The sequence below is a fragment of the Lolium perenne genome, chromosome 6 (genome assembly GCF_019359855.2).
Source record: "Lolium perenne isolate Kyuss_39 chromosome 6, Kyuss_2.0, whole genome shotgun sequence".
Classification (NCBI taxonomy): Eukaryota; Viridiplantae; Streptophyta; class Magnoliopsida; order Poales; family Poaceae; genus Lolium; species Lolium perenne.
Window position 1 is genome coordinate 241,430,597 of NC_067249.2, and position 25,004 is coordinate 241,455,600.

Here is a 25,004-nt window from a genome sequence, read left to right on the forward strand (position 1 = left end):
TTGTTAAGTTTTTATTCTTTTTTCGGTGCTATGCAAATTAATTTTCTATTAATAAAAATATACATCAGATACGGATAATCGCACAAAAATAACCGTTTTGGTATCCAACAATCCAATTCAAACGGACATAAAAGACACGTTTTTGGTGTCCAAAATGTGGGCAGACCGAGATGGCTTAGGAGCACGACAATTAATAAGAACATCCAGATCACATCTGTATCGAACCAACCCAAGTCGTCCGAATGGGTGGAGTACACGTCGCCCGACGATGGTACGGACAGTGTACGGACACGGTCCAGCCGCAGTGCTCGGATAAGAACAGGAGTTCCAAGTTCGACTCTTTTTATTACTTCACACCACACCGCAGTGCCCACCACCCCTCCTCACCCCCTCGCTTCTCCGCTCGAGAGCAGCCTCCGCCGACGGCTGCCTGACAAGGTTGCACCTTCAATCCCCTCCCGTTTCTCTCTAGCGATCTATGCGCTTCTTAATTACGCCATTAGGTAGCTGGTGGCATTCTCTTCTGTTTTGGACATCCCCAGATCTATTTGGTGGAATTAGTTTACTCCAGTTTGCAATAATGGAACTAAGGGTTCCGCTCGCTTTCTCTTGCAGCCGATGGCGTCCTCCAGCAGCTCGTGCGGTCCAGGTTCAGGTGTGTAGTACAGATTAAGCTAGTATCTTATTGCGCGATACATAGATCTGTTGCCTCATGCCTCACGTAGATGTACAAATTTCCTTGTGTATAAGTGGTTTCAGAATTTTGCTCTAGTCCAAGGCTCGTCTTACTAATATTTTGTTCCATTTCCCCTTGTTTTTCGTCTTTAGGTCGGACTCCTGGGCCTCCAAAGAGGTAGGGTCAAGTTATATGTATATGAGTGCTTTAAGATACTGGAATGAGCAAGGAAATGAAATTGATTTTTTTGCTATTATTTCTACTTTCTGTTTCTTATCAGACCGGAAATAGTATGCCAAACTACACTTTGTCCACTGTGTTTTGTACGTTAAATAGAATTGCTGGAAACTACTCACTGGGTAAAAAAATGCTAGTGTTTTTTTTTACCTAAAAAAGCTATAGTGTTAGTCATTGCCATTTACGTGGACCATGTTTTGCAAATTGGCTATACTTTTACCTGTTTTACTACAGAGCGTGTTCATTGTTGACATTTAATTTAATTGTGTGACTGAACTGCGCAGTCTCGCTGAGCAATTCATTGATCATAGATTGTTGTGTCGAAGTAACATGCCTGACCCAGAAAAACTACCTGGGCCATTGGATATGGCAACTTATTCTCCGCAACAGACGAATCTATGCATCCAACTGGCATGTGATTTCTACAATGATCATGTGAGTATACACACTCCACCTTTTTTTTTCGAGGATCACTATCAATTTACTTGTGATGCATGCTAATTAGATGCCATAATGGAATGTGTTCTATTTCTCTACCTCGACACTTTTTTCCTAGGTTCTACCTCTACACAGAATGTAATGAACTCCTCTGGTCTTAAAACTTGTCAAAGATTAGACAAACTATTTAAATGCTCGTGGGTTAGTCCGGGCGATATTTTTATTGTTACACATGTTGCATGTATAAAAGTAAAATACACGTAAATGTTCATATAAGAAAACGCGAGTTCCGTAATTTACACTACTAGGAAAAGGGCTATGGATGTACACATTAGCCATGGCGCGCCATTTTTTTTTGGTGCCGCTGCTATTACCCATGGCGCACCAGAAAGGGGGTGGGCCACTAATACACCCTTGCACGTGGCACACCAGTACACCACACTATTTTGGTGTGCCACGGCTAAACGTGGCCGCCTGGTTTGAGCCGTACCCGTGTAATAGCGGCGCACCATACCACGGTGCAGCACAGACACCCCACGTGTACGTGGCGCACTACATTTTGGTGCGCTATGGGCAAGGCACGTGCGCGAGGTGGACCAGTTTAGTTCGAATCGCCAGCGCACAAAGCCCGAGAGACACCTTCTCCGCTAGCAAAGGGCTGGCCGGCGGACAAGGCCATCAATGTTGACGTTGGAAGCCGCATGGCCTTCCGCGCGGACACTGACCGCTCGTAAGCACGCCCGGCTCAACGCGCTTTTGCGCGGGCAGGAAAGCTGACCGGTAGTGGGCGCAACGGCCATCAAAGCGCCCGCTGCTTAGACTTCCGCGCGCAGCATTGTTGCTGAAGGCGCAGGTAACTAGCGCCAGTCTTAATGGCGTGTTAGTATATACCGGCCTTGGGGCCGACCTCTCCCCCACTGCCAACTTCCCAGCGCCGACATATCTTGATTGCCGCTACTGCAAATGCTAGCGCCAGCCATGCCGAAGTGGTTAAAGCCGGGGCCCAACGACCACGAGGTCGGCAGCTCGCACCAGTGCTGGCAACCGCCTCGTCCTCGAGCCCTCGTCCCCCTCCCGCCCGGAAAACTGCCGTCGCCCCCGGCATCGTGGGATTTCGTCGGCCCATAGGCTGCAGTGGAGCCGGCGGAAGTCCACCATTGGCAGCAGCAGGAGCATCGTGTGTGTGTGGGGGGGGGGGGGGAGGGGGTGTCAGGACGATCCCATCCGGTACAACGGCGCCTAGCAGCTGAACCACACCAGTGTGTCGCTGTTGTCGTCGCTTGTCGGCGGCCCGATGTTCGAGGCGAAGGTGCGCCGCCGAGTCCAGCTCCTCCCGCTGGCGCTGCGCTAGGATCATGCCTATCATCGTTCCGATTATTGGCGTGCCTTCTTCGCGTGGGAGCACGAGGCTCGCCTCGCGACGACGGAAGTCCGGGACTTCTAGATCGATGAGGACTATGGCAACCTCGCCGCGATCAACAACGATGCCAACGATGACACCTCACCTTCGGCCTAGCCGGAGGTCAAGATGGAGGACCTCGTGCCCTAGGGGTACAACGAGGATGCGGCCACCGCCGAGGCCATCCCCGTGTCTAAGGCGGAGAAGGAGGCGCGCTGGAACTAGGAGCCGGGGATGGAAGAGGTCATCTGGCTCAGCATGCTGGTGGCGGAGCTGGTGCCGCTTCCTCCTCACGCGCTGCCATAGATGCAGTGGCACGGCCAGATGGCCCCGTCACCCCTGCAGCAAGCGCCTCCGGTGTGGCTGGTGTGGCTGCAATAGGGGCCAGCGGGCGCCGGCGTGGCAGCTACAAGCGCGCCCGTCCTTCCCGGAGTACCCTGCTTAGCCGCAGCAGGGCCCATGGACTCCGCCGCCAGTCGTCGACCTCACCCAAAACAAGGGCGAGCAGTAGGCGGTGGGCCATCACCGTCGGTGAACGGCGCGCCATCGCCCGTAGTAGTAGTTAGATTTTTTTATTCCATATGTTAATTATCTTTGGACAATGGAAGAAATTTAAAATTTCCCGCGTTTAGATTTTCAATCTTCGATTACGATTTTGCACCCGGAGCCGACGGGGCCATGTGGCAATTTCTTTAAAAAGTTGACAATTTCGTGAGCACAGTTATGTTGCGCCATTGTCTATGCACACGCCCGTGGCGCACGGGTGAGGGGCTATTAGTGGCGTGATAGCCACGACGCAGGGCCGTACGCCACATGCAGACCACTTTGATGCGCCATGGGTTTTCCTACTGGTGATAGTGAAAGGCCTAGGTCAATTCGGAACTTGGGAATTGTGGGTTGGCCTTCTAGAATCTAGGCCTTCAGTTATTGGTCCCAAGCCCTGATCCACCTTTACCCACCGAAGGGAATTCTTGCCGGGACAATTAACTCTTTCCTCCCATTTTGTGCTCCTGTGTTGCACAGGATTGGAGGATATGTTTTTCGATAAAGGGAATATATTAATATTAAAAATATATCACTTACACCCAGCCTCTGCAACAACGCACCACCCTAAGGCACACAAGGTCATGTAGATGGCGAAGACATTGTCACAATAAACCAGAGTGGCGGTGGAAAGTGGGCAATGAAGTTTCTGAAGAAGCTGACGAAGCCATCAACACTCGCCACGGCATGAGCAACAACACGGTACTCCGATTTAGCAGCGACACAGCCTGACGCTTGGAGGACCAAGATAGTCACCGTAGTAGACACACTAACAGGAGGTGGAGCGACGAGAGTTCGGACAGTAAGCCCAATCGGCATTAGAATATGCCGTCAAACGTGTCGAGGAAGAAGCACGAAGATGCAAACCAAAATCCATAGTACCATAGATGTAGCGAAGAACACGCTTCACTAAAGCTAGATGAGGTGCTCGCAGAGCATGCATGTGAAGGCAAATCTGCTTAACCACATATGAGATGTCCGAGCGCGTCAATGTGAGATACCAAAGGGCACCAACAATACTCATGTACTTTGTAGCATCCGAAAGAAGGTTACCATCAGTGTTAGAGAGCTTGGCCTGAGTGCCATCAAAGTGGAACTTGTGACGATAGATCCACTTTCCAGTAACAACATTGGCACGTGGTGGCTGGGGCACTAGGGACCATGTGTTATTGTCAATGAGAGCCTGGTGCTCATCCGCCATGGGAGCACGCCAGCAAGGATCCTGCATTGCCTGTCGAAAGGTGGTCGGAACAGCAGCAACGGATGTGTCGATGACAGAGAGGCTGAGGCGATCAACGGGTCGGGTTTGGCGACCCGAGCATGTGATTCCCGTCAGACCAGGAGGCGCGGCAGGTGATGCTGCCGATACCCGTGGCACGCGTGTTGATGAGGGACGACGAGGAGCAGGAGCGGCAGCATCCGCTGTCGCGATAGAGGAATGAGCCGCGACAGCCTGGCTTGGGGGCACGTCAACCTGTCGAGAGGCCGCGGCAGAGCCCGACGGGGCATCCGGGGCGATAGTCAGGTCGCCAAAGAGAACGTCGAGATGAGGTGGTGATGCCGTGGGTGGTGTAGTCGAGGCCACTGCAAGCTGAAAAGGAAATATGGTCTCATCAAAGACAACATATCATGAGTTTATGATTTTCCCTGTAGAGATGGCATAGCAACGGTAACCGCGGTGATTAGATGGATATCCAAGGAAGACACATGCAATGGAGCGCGGACTGAGCTTGTGTTGCATAGTGGAGGTGATGTTTGGGTAGCAGACGCAACCGAAGACACGGAGCATATCATATGGTGAAGACCGGCCATGGAGGCGAGTATATGGTACGAGGGAGTGTATGGGTTTGCTAGGATGCCTATTGAGCAAAAAAGTGGCGATAGCTAGAGCTTCTGCCCAAAAAGTATCATGATGATGCGAGTGAAACATTATGGTGCCCATGGTGTCGTTGATGGTACGAATAGGCGCCCAGCTTTATCGTTTTGCTGTGATGTGTAAGGACAAGATATTCGCAGGGTGGTGCTATGGGTGGCATGAAGTGTATCAAGGGAGGAGTTTAGAAACTCGGTGCTGTTGTTAGTTCTTAAAGAACGTATGGTGGCGTTGAATTGTATGAGCATACGTGAAAACCTTGTAAGAGCAAATACAATAGATTCTAGTAGTTAGCTGGCTATAAGGATTAAAATAGTATATTGTTGCTTAGTTGGAGGAGAGATAAGAGGAGAGAGAAGGGAAGTGGGCTTTTATGCAAAAGCTAGCTCTTGCACGTTCTTCTATGCACTTTGAGAGAGTGGAAGGTGGACCATATATCAATATAGTAGCACAATTTTATCATTTACTATTGTACATGTTGGCTATATGGCTAACTATAGATGACATGACCATATCTTATAGCCAACACTTGACTATTATTGAACTTGCTCTAAGGGTACTAGCAACACATGATTTGTGGCGTAGAGGAAACAACCAATAAAAATGTGAATAATCATCAACGATAATAAGATAGTATCGAAAACCAGAGTTGCTAATAATGGGTGATGTCCACATATAAGAATGGATCAAATCAAACGCAACACCTAGACGCTGAAGTAGACGTTGGCAAGCATGGCAAACAGGAGATCAACCACTCTTATTTCACTTGATTAAAGATAAATGCTGAAGGCGGGCCATGGCATCTTGTCCAGGGTGACCGAGACGGTAGTGCCACAAAACAACAGGGGCGGTGACGACCAAAGTGCTGGAGTGTGACCGGCGAGTGGAGGTGGTGCCAGGAAAAGTGTAGAGATCTCCATCACTATTGCAACGAAGAATCACATGACAGGTTTTCAGGTCCTTCACAGAGAAACCAAAGGTGTCAAACTCAACGGTACATTAATTGTCGCGAGTAAATTTGCGAATGAAAGCAAATTGCGGATTATGTGGGAAACTAGAAGAACATTGTTGAGTTTAAAGACATGTCCGCAAGGTGTGCTAAAGGAAGCATGACCAGAATAAGATATGGGTGCAGTGTGACCATTGCCAACGGTGACAAAGTACGGAAAAGACGGGTGTGGAAGAGAAAATATTACCATCGTCATTGGTCATATGGGACGAAGCACCCGAGTACATGACCCAACCACCTTGTTGAAGGGCCATGTTGTTGAGCGCAACGATGAGCGCGTAGTTGTCCCAGGTTGGTGAAGTGGACGACGATGACACGGACTGGTAGATAGGTGCCGTTGTGGTGTGGTAGGCCTGCGGATGCGGCCCGACGATGGTACGGCCTGACGAGAAGCAGACCCATGGGCCCGCAGGTGCAGGTGTCGAGCAGGAACGCGTGGCGGCGCCACCACCAGGACGCCCGCCGTTCTTGGTCTTGGGCTGGTAGATGGGCTTGCCCTTGCTGGTGTTGGGAGCGTCGGAGTGGCAGCCCGGGTCAGGGCATGGCGGAGCGGGGGCGCGGGTCTGCGCGACCAGGGTGGTAGACGCGACGTTGGGCCGTGCCGTTCGCCTACTACATCTCCTCGATTAGCAGTATGCCACACGTTCGAAGGAAGGTTGGCAGAGGGTCGGTCATGGAGATGATCGTGGCGGCGGAGGAGAAACTCAGGCCAACACCGTGCAGAATGTTGAGGACGAGGTTGTGGTTGGTCACTGGTGAGTCATTGTCAGCGAGGGCGTCCGCTAGTTGCTTCTGCCGACGGCAGTACTCGTGGATGGTCAAGGATCCCTGCACAAGTTGGCGAAAATCGTTGTCAAGATAGATGGCCTTGCTCGCCTTGTTCACGGTGAAGCGGTTTGGTCGCTCGTGAGGATCATGTCGGTAATGTATTCCTTGATGGAGGCATGGAGGACGTTGAGGGCGGTGTACTCGGAGGTGCACCAGGCAGCATCGTTGGGGGAGACGTCGGTAGTGCCGTCGATGTGGCCGATGTAACCGGCGCGGCCGAGAGTCGCGCGCATGTAGACGCACCACTTGTGTAGTTGCCGACGTTGAAGGAAAGGACAACCAGGCTGGCCTGACAAGGATCACCACCGAGAGGGACGGTGGCGGGAGCGGCGACACCAAAGGTGGTGACGATGGCGCTGGAGAACCCATTGGAGAGGGCGGCAGCTGTTGACATCGTGCAGTGGAAGAGGATGGGCTAGGGTGGCAGGTGGCGGCTAGGGTTAGGATCGAAGCGTTGATACCATGCAGAACCGTAGGAGAGGGTTTTGGGGAAAGCTTCGCACGCTAAGGCTGTGGGGTTCCTGGTCTTTGTACATTATTAGGCAACTTGGCCAATTAGGATTTGGTACAACATGTACAAATATAGTATAAACAATCTAACACGGGCGACTCGCCGAGGAGCTCCTCGTCCCCCCGTCTCTGCGTCGATTTGTTGTCGTTCATGATGTGCATGCATGGAGATTAGCCGAGTGGTCTGGTCGGCCGCCGCTGGGAGCCTAGGACGCGAGCTTGTAATGGAGCTCTCGATCAAGGGCCGGGCGTCTTTATTTTGTTGTCAAGGTAGAGACGTGGACTCCGTCAGCTAGCTACATTGTTTTTTTTACCGTGAATAGATGAAGTTTTTTAGCGGTCGGAATCAAGGAACGATGGACAGCTTTTATTGGCTTTTTCTTTGTTTTATTTTGACTTACCACCACCACCACCACGGATCGCCACTAATTGTAAAGAAATATAGCTAGAACCTGCGACAAATATTTTGAACGCGAGGGAGTACCAACCATTTTGCTAACTCTAACCAAACATGCAGCCGGACAACAAGGGTAAAGGCTTACACAGACTTAAGCCTGAGCGTGTTGAGGGTGGAAGATCCAATATGTTCATTGTGGATAATGTTGACCCCGTCTCCTACTTCCACCTCTCATTCAAAAGGAAGATTAAAAAGAAGCACTACTACTTCGCTGAACTGGAGGGAAAAGGTGGACCACAAAGGGTGACGATGTGTCGAGAGATAAATAAACAAACAGGTATACCGATCTTTCTTATATTGTTGGTCAGGTTACATAATGCAATGCTCGGTAGCCCAAATGGAGGACGAGCTCCATGGTGGCCGTTTTCTAAAAAAAATCGAAAATTTCATTTGCAAGTTTAAAAAAATTAGAACAAAAATTCTAGGTTTAGATAATGGTGAACTCTACCACTATAAAAAAATCTCAATAGAAAATTCATCGTATTATGGTCTACACAATAATGACAAATCTGACAAATTTTCATATTTTAAGAATAAGCACTGTTCATCACACCTAGATCCACATACTTGTCATTTTTTCTGAGACTAAAATAGAACGAATTTCGTATTGATTTTTTTCACACTAGTAGATTTCATTATTATCTACATCTAGAATTTTTGTTCCGATTATTTAAGAGTTTTAAATGTCATTTTTTTTTGAATATCTCAAAGAACGAGCTACATGTAGCTTGGGGGGCCATTTGTCCGTATTCCGTTATCTATACACTTCTTTCATAGAGAAATTATTCCCTTCAGCACTAAAGCAAGAAAATTCAAACATGGAACATATTCTTTAACTATTTAGATGGTGTAACTAATCATCGACATCCTGTCTCTAATTCAATATACTGATGTGCAGCATCTGCAACCATTTGTGATCATTGTTTTGGTGGTGTTCTGCACCCACCGGAAGGTTTTCTTGGCAAGAGGCAGGCACCAATGATTGGAAGGACCATCGACTGATGGTCACATGATTAGGAACTAATTCAGTCAACTTATCTTGTCAATGAATGTTCAAGTCGCAATCTGAATTATTCTACTTTCATTTATCTGTTTTAGGGCCACCTAAATATTGTTTTATCAGTGGAACCTATGTGGTTGTGGAGTAAATCATGACAAAATTGATTCTGGATGGCATTTATGTTACTAAATCTAGGTGGTATTTTATTTCATCTATAGCAAAACGTTGCATATTATGCTAATTAACCGTGCTCTTGTTTGACATACTAGAACATGCCACACGCGTCGCTGTGGGAATCATGCTTAAACAGTTTAAATAGATGATATAGCACGAATGCATAAAACATATTACAGAAAAATGGCCAGATTACTTAACAGTACAAAAATAAGCATGAAACACTGTGAGCCATGTTTAATAGGAAGATGAAATATTTTGTTTGGGATTCTGGGTGCCCAATCTGGTAAACATATTAAGCATGAATTCCATATATATGCACTACTGCAAAGGAAGGTGTAATGAAATTTATGAGATTTGCAATCATTAACAATGCATACATCTGCATAACAAATTTGAAATTAAATAAAAAACATATGCAGAAAAATTTATGTAGAGATCTTGCATAGACATCATATAGAAGATATTGTTGTGCCCCTACTGCTCTCTTCTTTATGAGTTAATTCTTTAATATTACAGATCAATCTCCTGATGTTGGCAATTTTTTCCACAAACTATTCAACTTTAAAAAGAAGAGCCACCCTCCTATGTAAATATTTAATCAATACAAACAATTGGGTCTAAGTACATCTTGAATCAGCTTCCGGAGTTACATTATCTACCTTCGGTTAACAAATTTGGAAAATCTGCAACACGCAATCAATATTGCTAATATAAACGTGTAAGCATTCCCTGCAAGTCATGTAGTTGCAGAGGTCCCTTGTCTCGTGTAAATCAGTGTAAGTGACAGCTGGATAGGGTCAATCAAATTCTTTCGAAACATAAATCAGTGTATAAACAATGACAGATAATTTTTGAAAATAATGAACTGCAAATGTGTTCTAGGAAGTTGTAAATTGAGCATAAGTTAGGAGAAAGTAAACATTGTCTTAGATTTTCTTAACAGATGCCTAGCATACGTATCAAATCTTGCTGGATACTTCTTTTCTTTTATGGCATGGAATTGAAGCTTGCATTTCATGGCGCTACAGCGTATAACAGAGAATGATAATTACGGACGAATGTCACAGTTAATATTTGAAGGGACACAACGATCATAACACATTCCTTTTTATTGATTCAAGATAGTAGGTTCTAGATAGCAAGTAAAATATGGATTTGGTTAACATATGCCTAGAATACCTACCAAATCTTGCTGTTGCTTGTACATGAATTCGAGCTGACGGAGAGAAGCACCAAATCATCGTCAGGCTGTGACTCATCTGAAGAATAGCACATCCTGAAGTAACAACATACTAAAGCGTAAGAAATCAGGGCCTTGAGCATTAGTATTCATGACAGTATTCAAGCGGTGCCGTTGGTAGACGGTATCTCGGGAAATCGGAATAAGAAAATGGTGAATCTGGGGAAGACCGAGAAGAGAAACCGAGATCGACATGCTGATCTTAACAGGCGTGTGTACTGATGCGGAGGATGATGGGGGTGGAGAGAATCGAAATACAGCAAGGTATTTAGGGCATCTCCAACCGCGCGACCCAAACGGGTCCTCGCATAACTTCTTGAAGTATTTCCCATACAATGGGTTCCTTTTCCCATGCGGAGGATGATGGGGGTGGAGAGAATCGAAATACAGCAAGGTATTTAGGGCATCTCCAACCGCGCGACCCAAACGGACGTCCGTTTTGGGTCGTTTGGGTCATCGCGCGGACACGCGGACAACGTTTCGGTCCGTGAATCCGTTTGGATCGCACTCAACGCCCAACCCTCTGACCCAAATAATTATTTCTCCTCCTTCTTCCTCTAGTAGTACTAGTTGGCACGCCGGAGGCCGCGCTCGGCACGCCATCCCGGAGGTCGCCGCGCCACGCCACGCTGCGCTACGCCACGCCGGAGGTCTAGGCCGCCCCCAGCGTCGCCGTGCGGCTGTTGGGAGAGCGGCCGCACGCCGGTAGCGGCCGCCCTCCTTCCCCGCGTCCGGATGTGCCCGTGCCCGCAGCGTGCCGAGAGCGGCGCTCACCTGGAGCTTCATCTGCGCCGTGGAGGGGCTCGACGGGGCTCTCCCGTGGCCGCCGTGCCGGGGCTCGCCCATGGCCGCCGCCGTGCGCGCCACGCCGGAGGTCGCCGTGCCCGGGTTCGACGGGGCTCTCCCGTGGCCGCCGCCGTGCGCCGGAGCTCGCCCGTAGCCGCCCTGCCCGGGGCTCGAAGGGCCTCTCCGGTGGCCGCCGTGCCCGGGGCTCGCCCGTGGCCGCCGCCGTGCGCGCCACGCCGGAGGTTGCCGTGCCGGGGTTCGACGGGGCTCTCCCGTGGCCGCCGCCGTGCGCCGGGCTCGCCCGTAGCCGCCCTGCCCGGGGCTCGAAGGGCCTCTCCGGTGGCCGCCGTGCCCGGGGCTCGCCCGTGGTCGCCGCCGTGCGCCGGCCCCGTGGCCGCCGCCGTGCGCCGGGGCTTGCCCGTGGCCGCCCTGCCGGGGCTTGAAGGAGCTCTCCCATGGCCGCCGTGCCCAGGCTCGCCCGTGCCCGCGCATGGCCGACGCGGCCGGCGGCGCCCCTTTGTGCCTCGCGCGGCCGGCTCCGCCACCGCACGGACAGCTCCGGCCCGCTACACCCCCTGCTGCCGACGCCTGGGTTGCCCCGCCCTACCACACCCAGCTTGCCCCGGCGACCTCCGCGCCCGCTCCAGCGGCACCACGACCATTGCGGCTCCGGCGACTTCTACTTGGAATGAAAAAAAGAGGAGGCGGCGGAGCCGGGAGTCTCCAGGCGAGAGCGACGACGAAGGTTAGCTAGGCGAGCTCCAATCCGACGGGGAGAATGGAGGTATCCATGGCCAAAAAAAGTGAACAGAGAGAGATAGAGGAGAGAGATGATATGGGGACTTTTTTGTCACTGACAAATGGGCCATGAACGGACATGTGCGGATGAAAATGGACGCACGCGCTTGTCCGGCTCGCCCCAAAAGCCACGTAAATTTGGTCCGGCTTTGGGTCGTTCCGGACGCGGCAGCTGTCCGTTTTTAATTTGGATCGGCCCGTTGGGAGCAGATTTTACCCAAACGGACCAATCTGATGTCCGTTTGTCCGTTTGGGTAGCCTGGTTGGAGATGCCCTTAAAAGCAAGCAACAACTGATTGGCTTCCTTCATTAGCCATCCCCGTTCAGTTTCTTCTGCGTCAATGCCCCTGTTCAGTTTCTTGTGGGCCGAACACGAAGAAGATAGACACAGCTTTGGTGGGGAGATCGGTAATTGGAAGAGGAAACGATGGGTCGGCAGTCGGCAGTCGGCAGTCGGCAGTCGGCAGTCGGCACGGAGAGTATTAAAAGCTTATGCGTGTCTCTGTAAGATTTAGAATTTGGGACGCGCCGAACTAAAAAACTGTTCCAACCGTGTCCCCTAAAGCCCATTTTTGTCCGGCACCCCCCGATACGGTGTCCGGCGCCCCGAGCCCGTCCCCGTTCCACAGGGGACGCTTCGGGCACGCCGGACAGAACGAAAAGCGACACGGGGAGTGGCGGGGCCGACGCGTCAGCGGCTCAGTGAAAAATCTTCTCCCACTCCCGCCAAATCCCGCCCCTCCTGACATATCGCGCCTATCCCGCCGCGTATTTTTGGCCTCCCAACACATATCCTGCCGATTTGTTTCTCCCTCCCGCCGTCCACCCGCCGCCGCTACCCTCTCCCCATTCCATGGCGCCGCCGACAGCCCCCAAAAAGATGGCCAAGAAAGCGGCCAAGTAGCTGTCGGGCAATGCAACGAAAGGGGCGAAAGCGCCGTTCACGAAACCGCGGAAGGCGTTGGCTCCGAAGAAGAAGCCGGAAGGATGGACGGAAGATCAATGGCAGCAAGATTGTCTGCGCCGGAGGATGGCGACGGCGGAGCGGAAAGGACGGAGGGCGGCGGAGCAGGAGAAGAAGGCTCTGGCGGCGCGCCAGCACCAGCACATAATGATCGGGTGTCTCGCCGCCACCAACGCGAGCCCATATAATACGAACGTGCCGGTGTACGTTCCGGGAGTGTTCTCTCCGTCGTCATTCGCCTTCTACAACAATGGCCCCTCCGGCACTCCCGGGTGCGTGACGCCTAACTTGTCGCCCCACTACCAGGATGCGCTGCCGCATGGCGGCTTCAACCCCAACAACCTCTACTCCCCGGCGTACGAGCAGCGCGAGCCAGGACCCGGTCCGGACGGCGACCCTTTCACTGGCCGTAGGGGGCCGCTCGAATTCGACGGCGCCGGTGTTGTGGGTGCTGAGGAAGAGGGCGGGGGTGAGGACGAGGAGGACGATGAAGAGGAGGAGGGGGAGGACGAGGATGACGACAAGGACGAAGAGGGCGGCGAGGAAGAGGACGAGGAGGGTGCCAGTGACGATGATCTCGTGGAGGTAGACGCGGACGGCGTGAGGACGAAGAAGAAGGCGTCGGGCACACGAGGCCCCAAGTGGACGGTTTTGGAGGATCTTTTTCTGTGCGAGTCGTGGGCGACGGTGAGCCATGACTCCATCATCGGTGCCAACCAAAAATACGGGAAGTATTGGGCGAGGATCAAGGCCGAGTTCAATGAGCGCAAGCTCATCAACAGCGACTACAACAAAGTGACAATGAAGAGGAGCCAAAAGGCAATGTCGACGCGATGGGCCATCATCCAGGCGTCGGTGAACTCCTTCCATGGATACCATCACGACTTAGTGATCAGAGCCGACATCAGCGCCGACGTCTCCCAAATGGTACGACTCTTTCTTCCATAATCTATAGCGCCTACATTGTGTTCGATGAAATGATTCCGCTTCCTTTGGCTAGTTTGATAGGGCCATGGAGGTTTACAGGAGGAACTCGGATGGGCATAAGTCGTTCTCGCTGATGCATTGCTATACCAAGATCAAAGGGAACGAGAAATGGCGGTTGACGCGCCTGTCACTGTCCAAGGGGAAGGACGCCATTGATCTGGACGCGCCGCTGGCAACGTCGGCGGGGCGTCCTACTGGCAACAAGGCTGCCAAGGCCGCCTTGGCCGACGCCGAGTCGTGTGAGAAGACGCAGGCGTCGATCACGAAATGCCTCGCCGACGTTTCCTCGACCTTTCTCTCCCGCGAAAAAAAGGCCGACGAAAGGTGGGCGGAGCTGCTCAAGAGGCAAGAGGAGAAGTTGGAGCTCAAGAAACGCAGGGACGACATGTCCCTGTTGAGAGCGTCGACAGAGGGAATGTCTCCCCGGAAGCGGGCGGCGCACAACTTCTTCAAAGGCCAGATCCTCGGCGACATCGAAGCCAAAATGGCGGCGGCCGACGCTGCGGCCGACGCGGCGGCCCAGGAAGCGGCATCGGCAGCAACCGCGGAGCAAGAGTCGGCTGACGCGTCTTCGACTGCTACACCTGCGTCGGCCTATGCGACGGCGGCGGAGCAGACGGAGCATGCACAACACCAGGCAGATCGCGACGAGGTCATCGTGATCGAAGGGTCTGCGTCGACTCAGGATACGTTGCCGTCGACCAACCCCTTCTTCTAATTTAGCATGCACTATGGTCTGTAATATCATCGCGCGCCCATTACTTTGATCGCCGCTACTCTGATCGCGACGATTCGGCGGGAACGATCTCTTTTCAATGCAACATTTTGAATTCCTGATTGGGGCGGCGTTTGGGGGACGCGGTTGGGGAGCGACGTCCGCCAAACGCTCAATTCGGCGCTCTTTGGGGGACGCGACTGGAGATGCTCTTAATGACCATTTTATCGGAGGAGTTTCTCTAAAAAATATCAGGATTATATATCTGAGGATTTGGTGAGGTGGCACATTAATGATGTTGCCTGTTTTTTTCCGATAAAGGTAATATATTAATATCAAAAGATACCAATTAGCACGCAGCCTCTGCAACACCGCACCACCCTAATGGCACTACGGATGCACACAACCAAAAAAAAAGAAAAAAAAACTAAGAAACAAAAGTCCCGCTACAGTATCTCGGGCCTAACAACAGCAATACATCCACCGCCAAGACAACACCTGAAATACAGACTCTCCAAAAACGACGCCTCCAAGAAGGGAACAGTGCTCTAACACTGTCGTCGCCGATCAAAGATCTTAGATTTTCACCCTGAAGATAGTCCCCACTCTCAAAACAATGCCTCCAAAAAGGTCATTGCCAGGCACAACCAGTTAAGGCCAGACCTTGGGTTTTCACCCTGAAAGGTAGGAATCTAAACTTCACCTGTGTTGGCGCCCCCACTTTCATACCGCTGCTGTGAAGCCCGGAACACCAAGCAAGTCCCTCAACAGTGCGGAGACTTGAACCTCCCTTAGCTAGTCCTCCCCTCCCGCCTTCATGAAATTCCCTTCTTCTGACTTTCATCATGCATCCATAGTCACTTGATGTCAACACAGAAAAAGAGCCTCGCGCCGCTCCCTTCAGAACCAATCGGTCGGAATAAAAGCATGGGTGCGCACGACCGAATACCACCGATCCAGCAAACTCCAGGCAAAAGCACTGTTACATTCGCCGGCGGAGCCTTTCGGAACTCAACACTCCGGCCAGATCACGAGTCCAGGCCTCCGGTAGGTCCTCCTCTTCACACAAGAGAGGCCCTAGGACCACCGCCTTTATTCAGGTCGGACCCCCACGTCGACGACCACCCTGGGCTGGCCACTCCAACCCTCCATCGGTGACACCATCGCCGGCTTCCAAGCTCCTCCATCTCGCCGCCAGAACGCCGTGATAGATCAATAGATCCACCACCACCAACCGCAGGCCGATCCTCTCCGGCAAAGAAGAGGGTCACCTCCACCGTCGAACCCAAGGCTGCTGCCCCGGGCGTCCTCGTACCGCGGGAGAAGCCCAAGATCATCGCCCCTCACCAGCGAGAGGTGGAGGGAAAGGCGTTGTCTGCCTCCACCAGCCACCACCGCCGGCATGCCGCCGATGGGAGGGGAGGCCACAACCCGCAGCTAGATCATCCACGGGAGGGCCGCCGCCGCCGCCCCTTCGTCCTCGTCCGGCCGCCGCCGCCCCAGGAGGCGGAAGGGCCGCCGCCGCGTGACAGACTCCTTGGCCGCCATTCCCGACATGTCACGAGGGAAGGCCCCCGCCACCGCCACGCCCCGAGATCTTTGCCCCCGCGGCGCTGCCGGCGGCGGCGGGAGGGTTGGGAGGCGGGGTGCGATAGGCTAGGGTGCGGTAGTTCTGATGGAGAGTACCACATTAAACTCGACATTCAGAATAAGGCGGATGGTTTCATTTGGAGTCTGGTTGCTATGTATGGTGCCGCCCAGGATGCTTTTAAGGCTGACTTTCTTCGTGAGGTGGTTAACCTCAAAAAAGATAATCCACATCCAATTCTGATTGGAGGGGATTTTAATTTGTTGAGGTTTCCGCACGAGAAAAGTAAAGGTCATTTTGATGGACATTGACCTTTCATATTTAATGTTGTCAATGACAGCCTTGATTTAAGAGAGGTCTTTATGTCCGGTCGACAGTTTACTTGGGCCAACAGTTTACCTGAGCTCTTATACGAAAAACTAGACCGTGTTTTGATGGATACCGAATGGGAAGATAAATACCCTATGGTGTTAGTCCGTGCTGTTGAGTAACATATTGTATAGGTATAGGTCCCTGTGTTTTCTCAGGGTTGTACCTGTAATTGTAGATGTGTCCGCCTATATAAACATGAGCAGCCGGCCCTATTGGTGTTGTGCAATCCCCAATAACTCTTCTACATGGTATCAGAGACCCTTCGGGTCCTGCCCTAGCCGCCGCCCTCCTCTCTCCTTGGGGCGCCGCCGGCCACCTCCTCCCTAGGGCGCCGCCGGCCACCAACCCTAGTCGCCGCCCCCTCCTCCCTAGCCGCCGCCCCCTCCTCCCTAGGGCACCGCCGGCCACCAACCCTAGCCGCCGCCTCCTCTTCCCCGGGCGCCGCCGGCTCCCCATCTCCCACCGCCGCCTCTCCCCACTCCAACCCTAACCCTAGCCGATTCCGCCCCCTACCACCACTTCCGCCATGGAGCGCTTCGACTCCTCCGGCTCCGGTTTCAACTCCTCCGGCGCCGGCAGCAGCAACCCCTTCGTCGGCCCCTCCGTCACCGTCATCCGCAACATCCCCATCGCCGAGCGCGTGCCGCTGAAGCTCTCCACCACCGCTGCCAACTTCGTCCCGTGGAAGACGTACTTCGGGTTGCTCTTCCGCGAGTATGATCTCCTCGATCACGTTGACGGCACCATCGACCTCCTCGCCATGCCGCACGACCCCGAGTGGCTCGCCATCGATGCCACCATCATCCGCTGGTTCTACCAGACCGTCTCCAACGACATCTTTCGCACCGTCGTCCGCGACGGCGACTCCGCCCACACGGTCTGGGCTAACATCACCGGCCTCTTCACCGACAACAAAATCCAGCGGGTCACCTTCCTCCAGCAGGAGTTCTTCGGCACCCACCAGAACGCCCTCAAGCTAAAGATTCTCTCTGACGAGCTCCGTGACTTGGAGTTCCCAATCGATGACAAGATCATGCTCTCCACCCTGTCGTCGGGTCTCGGCGAGGATCTCAGCAACGCCGCCTCCAACCTCACGCTCCTCACCACGCCCACCTTCGAGCAGGCCGTGGCCTACCTACGCCTCGAGGAGCACCGCCTCAAGCATCTCCGGGCTCGGGCGGCCCACACCGCCTTCACCGCTGGCTTCTCCCGTGGTGCCCAGACTCCCGCGCCCCATGCTCCTGCGCCTCGTCCCATGGGTCCGCCACCGGGTTTCCCCGCCGCCGGCCTGCCGCCCGGTCAGACCAGACCGTGGACCGGCAAGTCCGGTCACCAGGCCGGCCAGACCGGCCCCTGGACTGGCCACGCCGGCGCCCAGGCCGGCCAGACCGGCCCCTGGACCGGGCAGTCGGCTCCTTCTGGCGGTAGACGCCGCGGTCGTCGTTGCCGTGGCGGTGGAAATGGTGGCACCAATGCCACCGCCCCCGCGCCTCGTCCCCCGCAGTACACCACCCCTCCGCCATGGACTGCCGGTCACAACCCGTGGACCGGGGTTGTTCACGCCTACTCCATGCCCGTGCCGCGTACCCCCTACCCGGGCATTATGGGGCCGCGTCCAGCCTCCCACCAGGCATTCTATGCGGCGCCCCAGCCTGCCCCGGCCTACGCCGCCCCCCCGGGTGCGACCCCGTGGGATCCCGCGCTCCTGACCGCTCTCCAGAGCGCCCCCTCCGCTGGGGCGTGATATGTCTCCAACGTATCTATAATTTCTTATGTTCCATGCTACTTTTTATGATGATACACACATGTTTTATACACACTTTATGTCATTATTATGCATTTTTCGGAACTAACCTATTGAAAAGATGCCGAAGTGCCAGTTCCTGTTTTCTGCTGTTTTTGGTTTCAGAAATCCTAGTAAGGAAATATTCTCGAAATTGGACGAAATCAAAACCCGGTATCTTATATTTCACGGAAGCTTCCAGAGAGCCAGAGAGGGACCAGAGGGGAGCCCTGGTGGCCCCACACGTGGTGGCGGCGCGGCCACAGGGGGGCGCCCCCCTGGTGTGTGGGACCCCCAGACCCCTTCCGACTCCGTTTCTTCGCCTATATAAGTCTTCGTGACCTAAAACTTCAACACGAATAAGCCACGATACGAGAAACCTTCCAGAGCTGCCGCCATCGCGAAGCCAAGATTCGGGGGACAGAAGTCTCTGTTCCGCCACCCTGCCGGGACGGGGAAGTGCCCCCGGAAGGCATCTCCATCGACACCACTGCCATCTTCATCGCCATCGCTGTCTCCATGATGAGGAGGGAGTAGTTCTCCCCCGAGGCTGAGGGCTCTACCGTAGCTATGTGGTTCATCTCTCTCTTTGTGATCTAGTTGAATATCATCTATGTGCTACTCTAGTGATGTTATTAAAGTAGTCTATTCCTCCTCCATGATGTAATGTTGACAGTGTGTGCATCATGTAGTACTTGGTATAAGCTATGATTGTGATCTCTTGTAGATTATGAAGTTAACTATTACTATGATAGTATTGATGCGATCTATTCCCCCTTTCATAGCTGATATTGACAGTGTGCATGCTATGTTAGTACTCGGTCTAAATTGCAATGGTCTATCATGCACTCTAAGGTTACTTAAATATGAACATCGAATGTTGTGGAGCTTGTTAACTCCGGCATTGAGGTGCTCTTGTAGCCCTACACAACGAATGGTGTTTGTTATCCAACAAGAGAGTGTAGAGTAGTTTCAGTTATGTGATCAATGTTGAGAGTGTCCACTAGTGAAAGTATGATCCCTAGGCCTTGTTTCCAAACATCGAATCTCCGTTTATTTACTATTTTGCTACATGTTTGCTTGCTGCCATATTTTATTCAGATTGCTATTACCACTCATATTCATCCATATTACTTGTATTTCACTATCTCTTTGTCGAACTAGTGCACCTATACATCTGACAAGTGTATTAGGTGTGTTGGGGACACAAGAGACTTCTTGTGTCGTCGTGGCGAACGAGCAGATGCCATGGGATGGCTTAAGTTGGGGCCGAATGGGCGCTAGAGGATTCGGGGGAGGGTTTGCGACTAGGTGGGATGAACTTCCGGATGCTTTCCTCAAGAACTCAGCCAAAGGCCGGTACGCAAGAAGAGAGACAAGAGGAAGAACTCTTTACTAGATCGCTAGCTTCATTGATCTCCACATGGTTACAGGTTCTTGGGTACAAGGTCTATCGTCTAATCTCTTGTATCAACACGCGCCCGTATGAGGCAGTGCCCCCTCTCCTTATATAGGGGAGAGTGTGGCTTACAGAACAAGAAACCCTAATGGCATCTTTGACTGGACAAACTACTTTACAAAGCTACTTTAATCATAGATGATGCCGGGGTCTTCTTTAATCAGGGACGCTGACGTCCTCCGGCTTCTTTCAGCGTCACCTCTCTCTTTGGCGCCAGGGCTCTGATTAAAGCCACTTTGCTTAGCTCATCCTTGTCTTCTAGCTCTGAAGAGAATCTTTGACCAGTCCTGCCGACAGGCCCTTCTTTCCGGTATCTTCTTTATCTGATTCCGGTATACCCCTCTTGGGGATACCGGCTTAGCTTCACTTAGCCAAATTCTTATCTTTGTGTTCCGGTAAGAATATTAAACCGGTATCTCGATGGCTCAAACCATCCGGTTTGGCATGCCTTTGGCATACCTGGGGTTATCCCCCCAACATTAGTCCCCGAAGCTGGTATAGTCTGGCGGATTCTATCCTACAGACCATGCCAGGTTTTCATGTTTTTAGGATACCGGTTTAATTTCTCTGGCTTTGAACTTGGATCCGGCATCTTTGCCCTTATTTGTCTTTTCTCTCTTTGCAAGGTATTCCCCGGCATCTCTTTTCTCCGGTATCATTCGCATTTACTCTTTCCTCGGCGAAGTCGAGAATATCTCGGGCCCCGCGCCTGTCAGTGACATGCGCACTGTTAACTGGCGCGCCAGTGTCAGTGGTCATTTCGCTTCGACTCCCGCGCGTGCATTAAATGCACCACTGCGGATCCCACTAGCCACTTCGGATCTGTGTGTGTCTCCGTGTGTCTTCTTATTTTTTCGCGTGTACCTCCTCGCCACGTGGCGGCCCGTGGTGCGAACCGTCGCGGCCCGCGGAGCGAACCACCGTGGCCCAACGGTTTTCGGCCCATCTTCTCCCTTCTATTTAAGTAGGAATCATCGCCTCTTCTTCCTCTTCTCGCATTCCCCATTCTTCGCGCACAGTGCTCCTCGCTCGCTGCGCCTCCGCCGTTCTTCGTTCGCTATCGTCCGCGTGAGCTCTGCCGTCCGGCGAACTCACGCCGCGTCTCCGCCGGACCTCGCCGTGCGGAAATCTTTCGCAGCGCCTCCGTTGCGACCGCAGCATTCTTGCTTCTTCGCGCCCTTCACCGCTTCGCCGTCGACGATGCTCGCCGGCGACCGTAGGCTCGTTCTTTCGCCGGTGAACGTCTTCCCCAGCAACCGCGCCGCCTCAGGTTAGTACCAATCTCAGTCTGCTCTCCCTTTGCTCGTTTTCCAGATCTTGGGTCGACAGTGTTCTTATTTCCTCTTTTTCTTTGATTTTCTTCTTACTCGTAGATCTTCACGCGGGGTTCAACTGTGGGATTTCTGTTTTTTTTGCCTCCAAACCAATGTCTAGCGAGGAATCTTCCTCTGCTTCTTCCTCTGATTCCTCATCAGTAGCCGGCGTAGACAATCTTCCAATAGATCTACGGCTTTGGATCCGATGGACACCGATTCCGGCAGCCAGCGAGAATCCGGTAGCCACCAAGAATCCGGTAGCCACCTAGAATCCGGTAGCTCTAGCCAAGCTTCCGGCGTAGAGCCTTCCCCTATCACTCGTGGAGCCTGGATGGGCTCCAATGTTACCAAATACGAGATTGATTGGCTATACCGGTCCCGCAGGATTCCGGAAGGAGTAACCTGCTGGCTTCCCAGTGACGAAATCGAACCGGTGCTCCAGCCCGGTGAACACGTTGTTTTCCTTGCTCACTTTGAGCACGGCTTCGGCCTTCCCGCATCGCCTTTTTTCCGGGAGTTCCTAGATTTCTATGAACTTCAACCTCATCACCTCCCTGGCAACGCCATTTTTTATCTATCTATCGTGATTGCAGGGTTGCTTGAGAGGGATATCTTTGACCTCTTCCTCCCTGAGTTCGATAGACCTTGGGTGATTCACTTAAGGGAAACTTGCTGCTGTTCTACAAACCTCTGCTCTTGGAGGCCCAACACTGTCTACAGGAATATAAGCGTGCGTAGACATCAAGCTATTTTCTGGCGCCATTGCCGGGGAGGAAAGGTAAAAGGCACTCACACTCCGGACCCCGGCAACTAAGCTATTTTCTGGCGCCGTTGTCGGGGAACGAAGAAAAGCTACACCATAGAGATTTCTACCTCCCACGTCAACCACGCGCCAGTTGTGAACAACAAGCTATTTTCTGGCACCGTTGTCGGGGAGGAAAGGTAAAAGGCACTCACACTCCGGACCCCGACAACTAAGCTATTTTCTGGCGCCGTTGCCTGGGAGGTAAGGTAAAAGATATTCACATCCTCCAACTACTAAGCTATTTCTTAGCACTGTTGCCGGTGTGTGAGTGCTCGAAGCTATTTCCTTTAGATCCTGCAATTGCATCTTTTTGTTTCTTGTTCACTAGTTAGGCATAATGGAAAATAACAGTGAGCTTTTTAATCTATTTCCTGAGTTAAGACATGGATTGTTTGATGCGAAAATTAAAAAACCTATGGAACCTTATTTGCATGCTAGTAGCGATGATATTAGTATGAACGCTTTGAACACCATTGTTGCTAATGATATAGAAAGTTCTAAGCTTGGGGAAGCTGGTTTTGATGAGCATGATATTTTTAGTCCCCCAAGCATGGAGGAGAAAATTTTCTTTGATGATACTTTGCCTCCCATTTATGATGATTATAATGATAGTGGTATTTTGGTGCCGCCTACTATGGAGGATAAATTCTATTATGATTATACTATGCCTCCTACACTTGATGAGAATAATAATGATAGCTATCTTGTTGAATTTGCTCCCACTACAATTAATAAAATTGATTATGCTTATGTGGAGAGTAATGATACTTTTATGCATGTGAATAAGAATGCTTTATGTGATAGTTATATTGTTGAATTTTTTCATGATGCCACTGAAAGTTATTATGAGAGAGGGAAACATGGTTATATGCATCTTAATAAAATTAAGTTTCCCCTCTTTATGTTGAAAATTTTGAAGTTACTCGTGTTTTATCTTCCTATGCTTGTCACTTTGTTCTTCATGAACTTGTTTATTTACAAGATTCCCTTTCATAGGAAGTGGGTTAGGCTTAAATGTGTTTTGAATTTGCTTCTTGACGCTCTCTTTTGCTTCAACTCTTATTTCTTGCGAGTGAATCATTGAAATTTCTGAGCCCATCTTAATGGCTATAAAGAAAGCACTTCTTGGGAGATAACCCATGTTTTATTTTACTACAGCAATTTTATTTTATATTTTTGTCTTGGAAGTTGTTACTACTGTAGCAACCTCTTCTTATCTTTAATTTATTGCATTGTTGTGCCACGTAAAGTCTTTGATAGTAAGGTTCATACTAGATTTGGATTACTGCGCATAAACAGATTTCTTGCTGTCACGAATTTGAGTAGTATTCTCTGTAGGTAACTCAGAAAAATCTGCCAATTTATGGGAGTGATCCTCAGATATGTACGCAACTTTCATTCAATTTGAGCATTTTCATCTGAGCAAGTTTAGTTCCCCAGAAAAATTTATCTTTACAGACTGTTCTGTTTTGACAGATTCTGCCTTTTATTTCGCATTGCCTCTTTTGCTATGTTGGATGGATTTCTTTGTTCCATTAACTTTCAGTATCTTTGGGAAATGTCCAGAAGTGTTAAGAATGATTGTTTCATCTCTGAACATGTGAATTTTTGATTATGCACTAACCCTCTAATGAGTTTGTTTCGAGTTTGGTGTGGATGAAGTTTTCAAAGATCAAGCGTGGAGGATGATATATGATTAAGAAGAGTGAAAAGTCTAAGCTTGGGGATGCCCCCGTGGTTCATCCCTGCATATTTCAAGAAGACTCAAGCGTCTAAGCTTGGGTATGCCCAAGGCATCCCCTTCTTCATCGACAAATTATCAGGTCACCTCTAGTGAAACTATATTTTTATTCCATCACATCTTACACTACAAGAAAAGTTGTCATGGCCGACGAAGTTGAAGTCGCGGCGTGGTTGCTGGTGTACCATGGCCGACGATTTTGGGTCTCTCCGTTGTGCATGTCAAAACGTTTTTTTTCTCGTTTTTGAGGCCACCTAGCCCGACGAAAACGGCCAAAATGTTGCGTATGGTGGCCCGGGACGTGGTGCATCTCGAATTCTCGGGTTCGCCGGCCGAGTCAACACAAATCCGCACCGCCCAGGGATGTAGGGCCCAGATGGCAGCCTCTCTGGCATTGTTTTTTTTCTCGATCGCGCCATCTCGTTCAACGCTCTCCGATCGAGCCGTTTACGATGCAGGATCATGGGTCCCGCATGTCATCCTCTATGAACCAAAATTCTTTCTATTCTTGGATTTTTTTGACCCCCTGATTTCTAGCTAATTTCTTTTTCTTTTGATCCCTTGCCGCCTTGGAAACGTTGAGACCACTGCTGCTAATTGGGACTCGCATGTCATCTTCTATGAGCAATCAACTTTCTTTTCTTGGAGTTTTTTTTGGCACCTCAAATTTGGTCACTTGCCTTTTTCTTTCGATCCCCTGCCGCCTCTCAAACGGTGATACCGCTGCTGCTAATTGGGACCCGCATGTCATCCTCTATGTACTATAAAACTTTCTTTTCTTGGAGTTTTTTTTGGCACCTCAAATTTGGTCACTTGCCTTTTTCTTTCGATCCCCTGCCGCCTCTCAAACGGTGATACCGCTGCTGCTAAATGGGACCCGCATGTCATCCTCTATGTACTATAAAAGTTTCTTTTCTTGGATTTTTTTGGCACCTCATATTTGGTCACTTACCTTTTTGTTTCGATCCCCTGCCGCCTCTCAAACGGTGATACCGCTGCTGCTAAATGGGACCCGCATGTCATCCTCTATGTACTATAAAACTTTCTTTTCTTTGATTTTTTTGGCACCTCATATTTGGTCACTTACCTTTTTCTTTCGATCCCATGCCGCCTCTCAAACGGTGAGACCGCTGCTGCTAAATGGGACCCGCATGTCATCCTCTTTGTACTATAAAACTTTCTTTTCTTGAATTGTTTTTGGATCCTGATATTTGGTCACTTGCCTTTTTCTTTCGATCCCGTGCAGCCTCTCAAACGGTGATACCGCTGCTGCTAAATGGGACCCGTATGTCATCCTCTATGT

The 25,004-nt window shown here is 51.1% G+C and overlaps 1 protein-coding gene across 1 annotated transcript; it reads left to right on the top strand.

Annotated features, from left to right (window-relative positions):
* The first annotated feature begins 257 nt into the window (after positions 1-257).
* LOC127305685 (uncharacterized) lies at positions 258-9,181 on the top strand. Its single transcript, XM_051336200.2, has 6 exons — positions 258-438; positions 616-655; positions 829-853; positions 1,198-1,348; positions 8,031-8,247; positions 8,869-9,181. The coding sequence occupies exons 2-6, from the start codon at positions 619-621 to the stop codon at positions 8,970-8,972; spliced, it is 534 nt and encodes a 177-aa protein (XP_051192160.1). The 5' UTR covers positions 258-438; positions 616-618; the 3' UTR covers positions 8,973-9,181.
* The last annotated feature ends 15,823 nt before the right edge of the window (positions 9,182-25,004 follow it).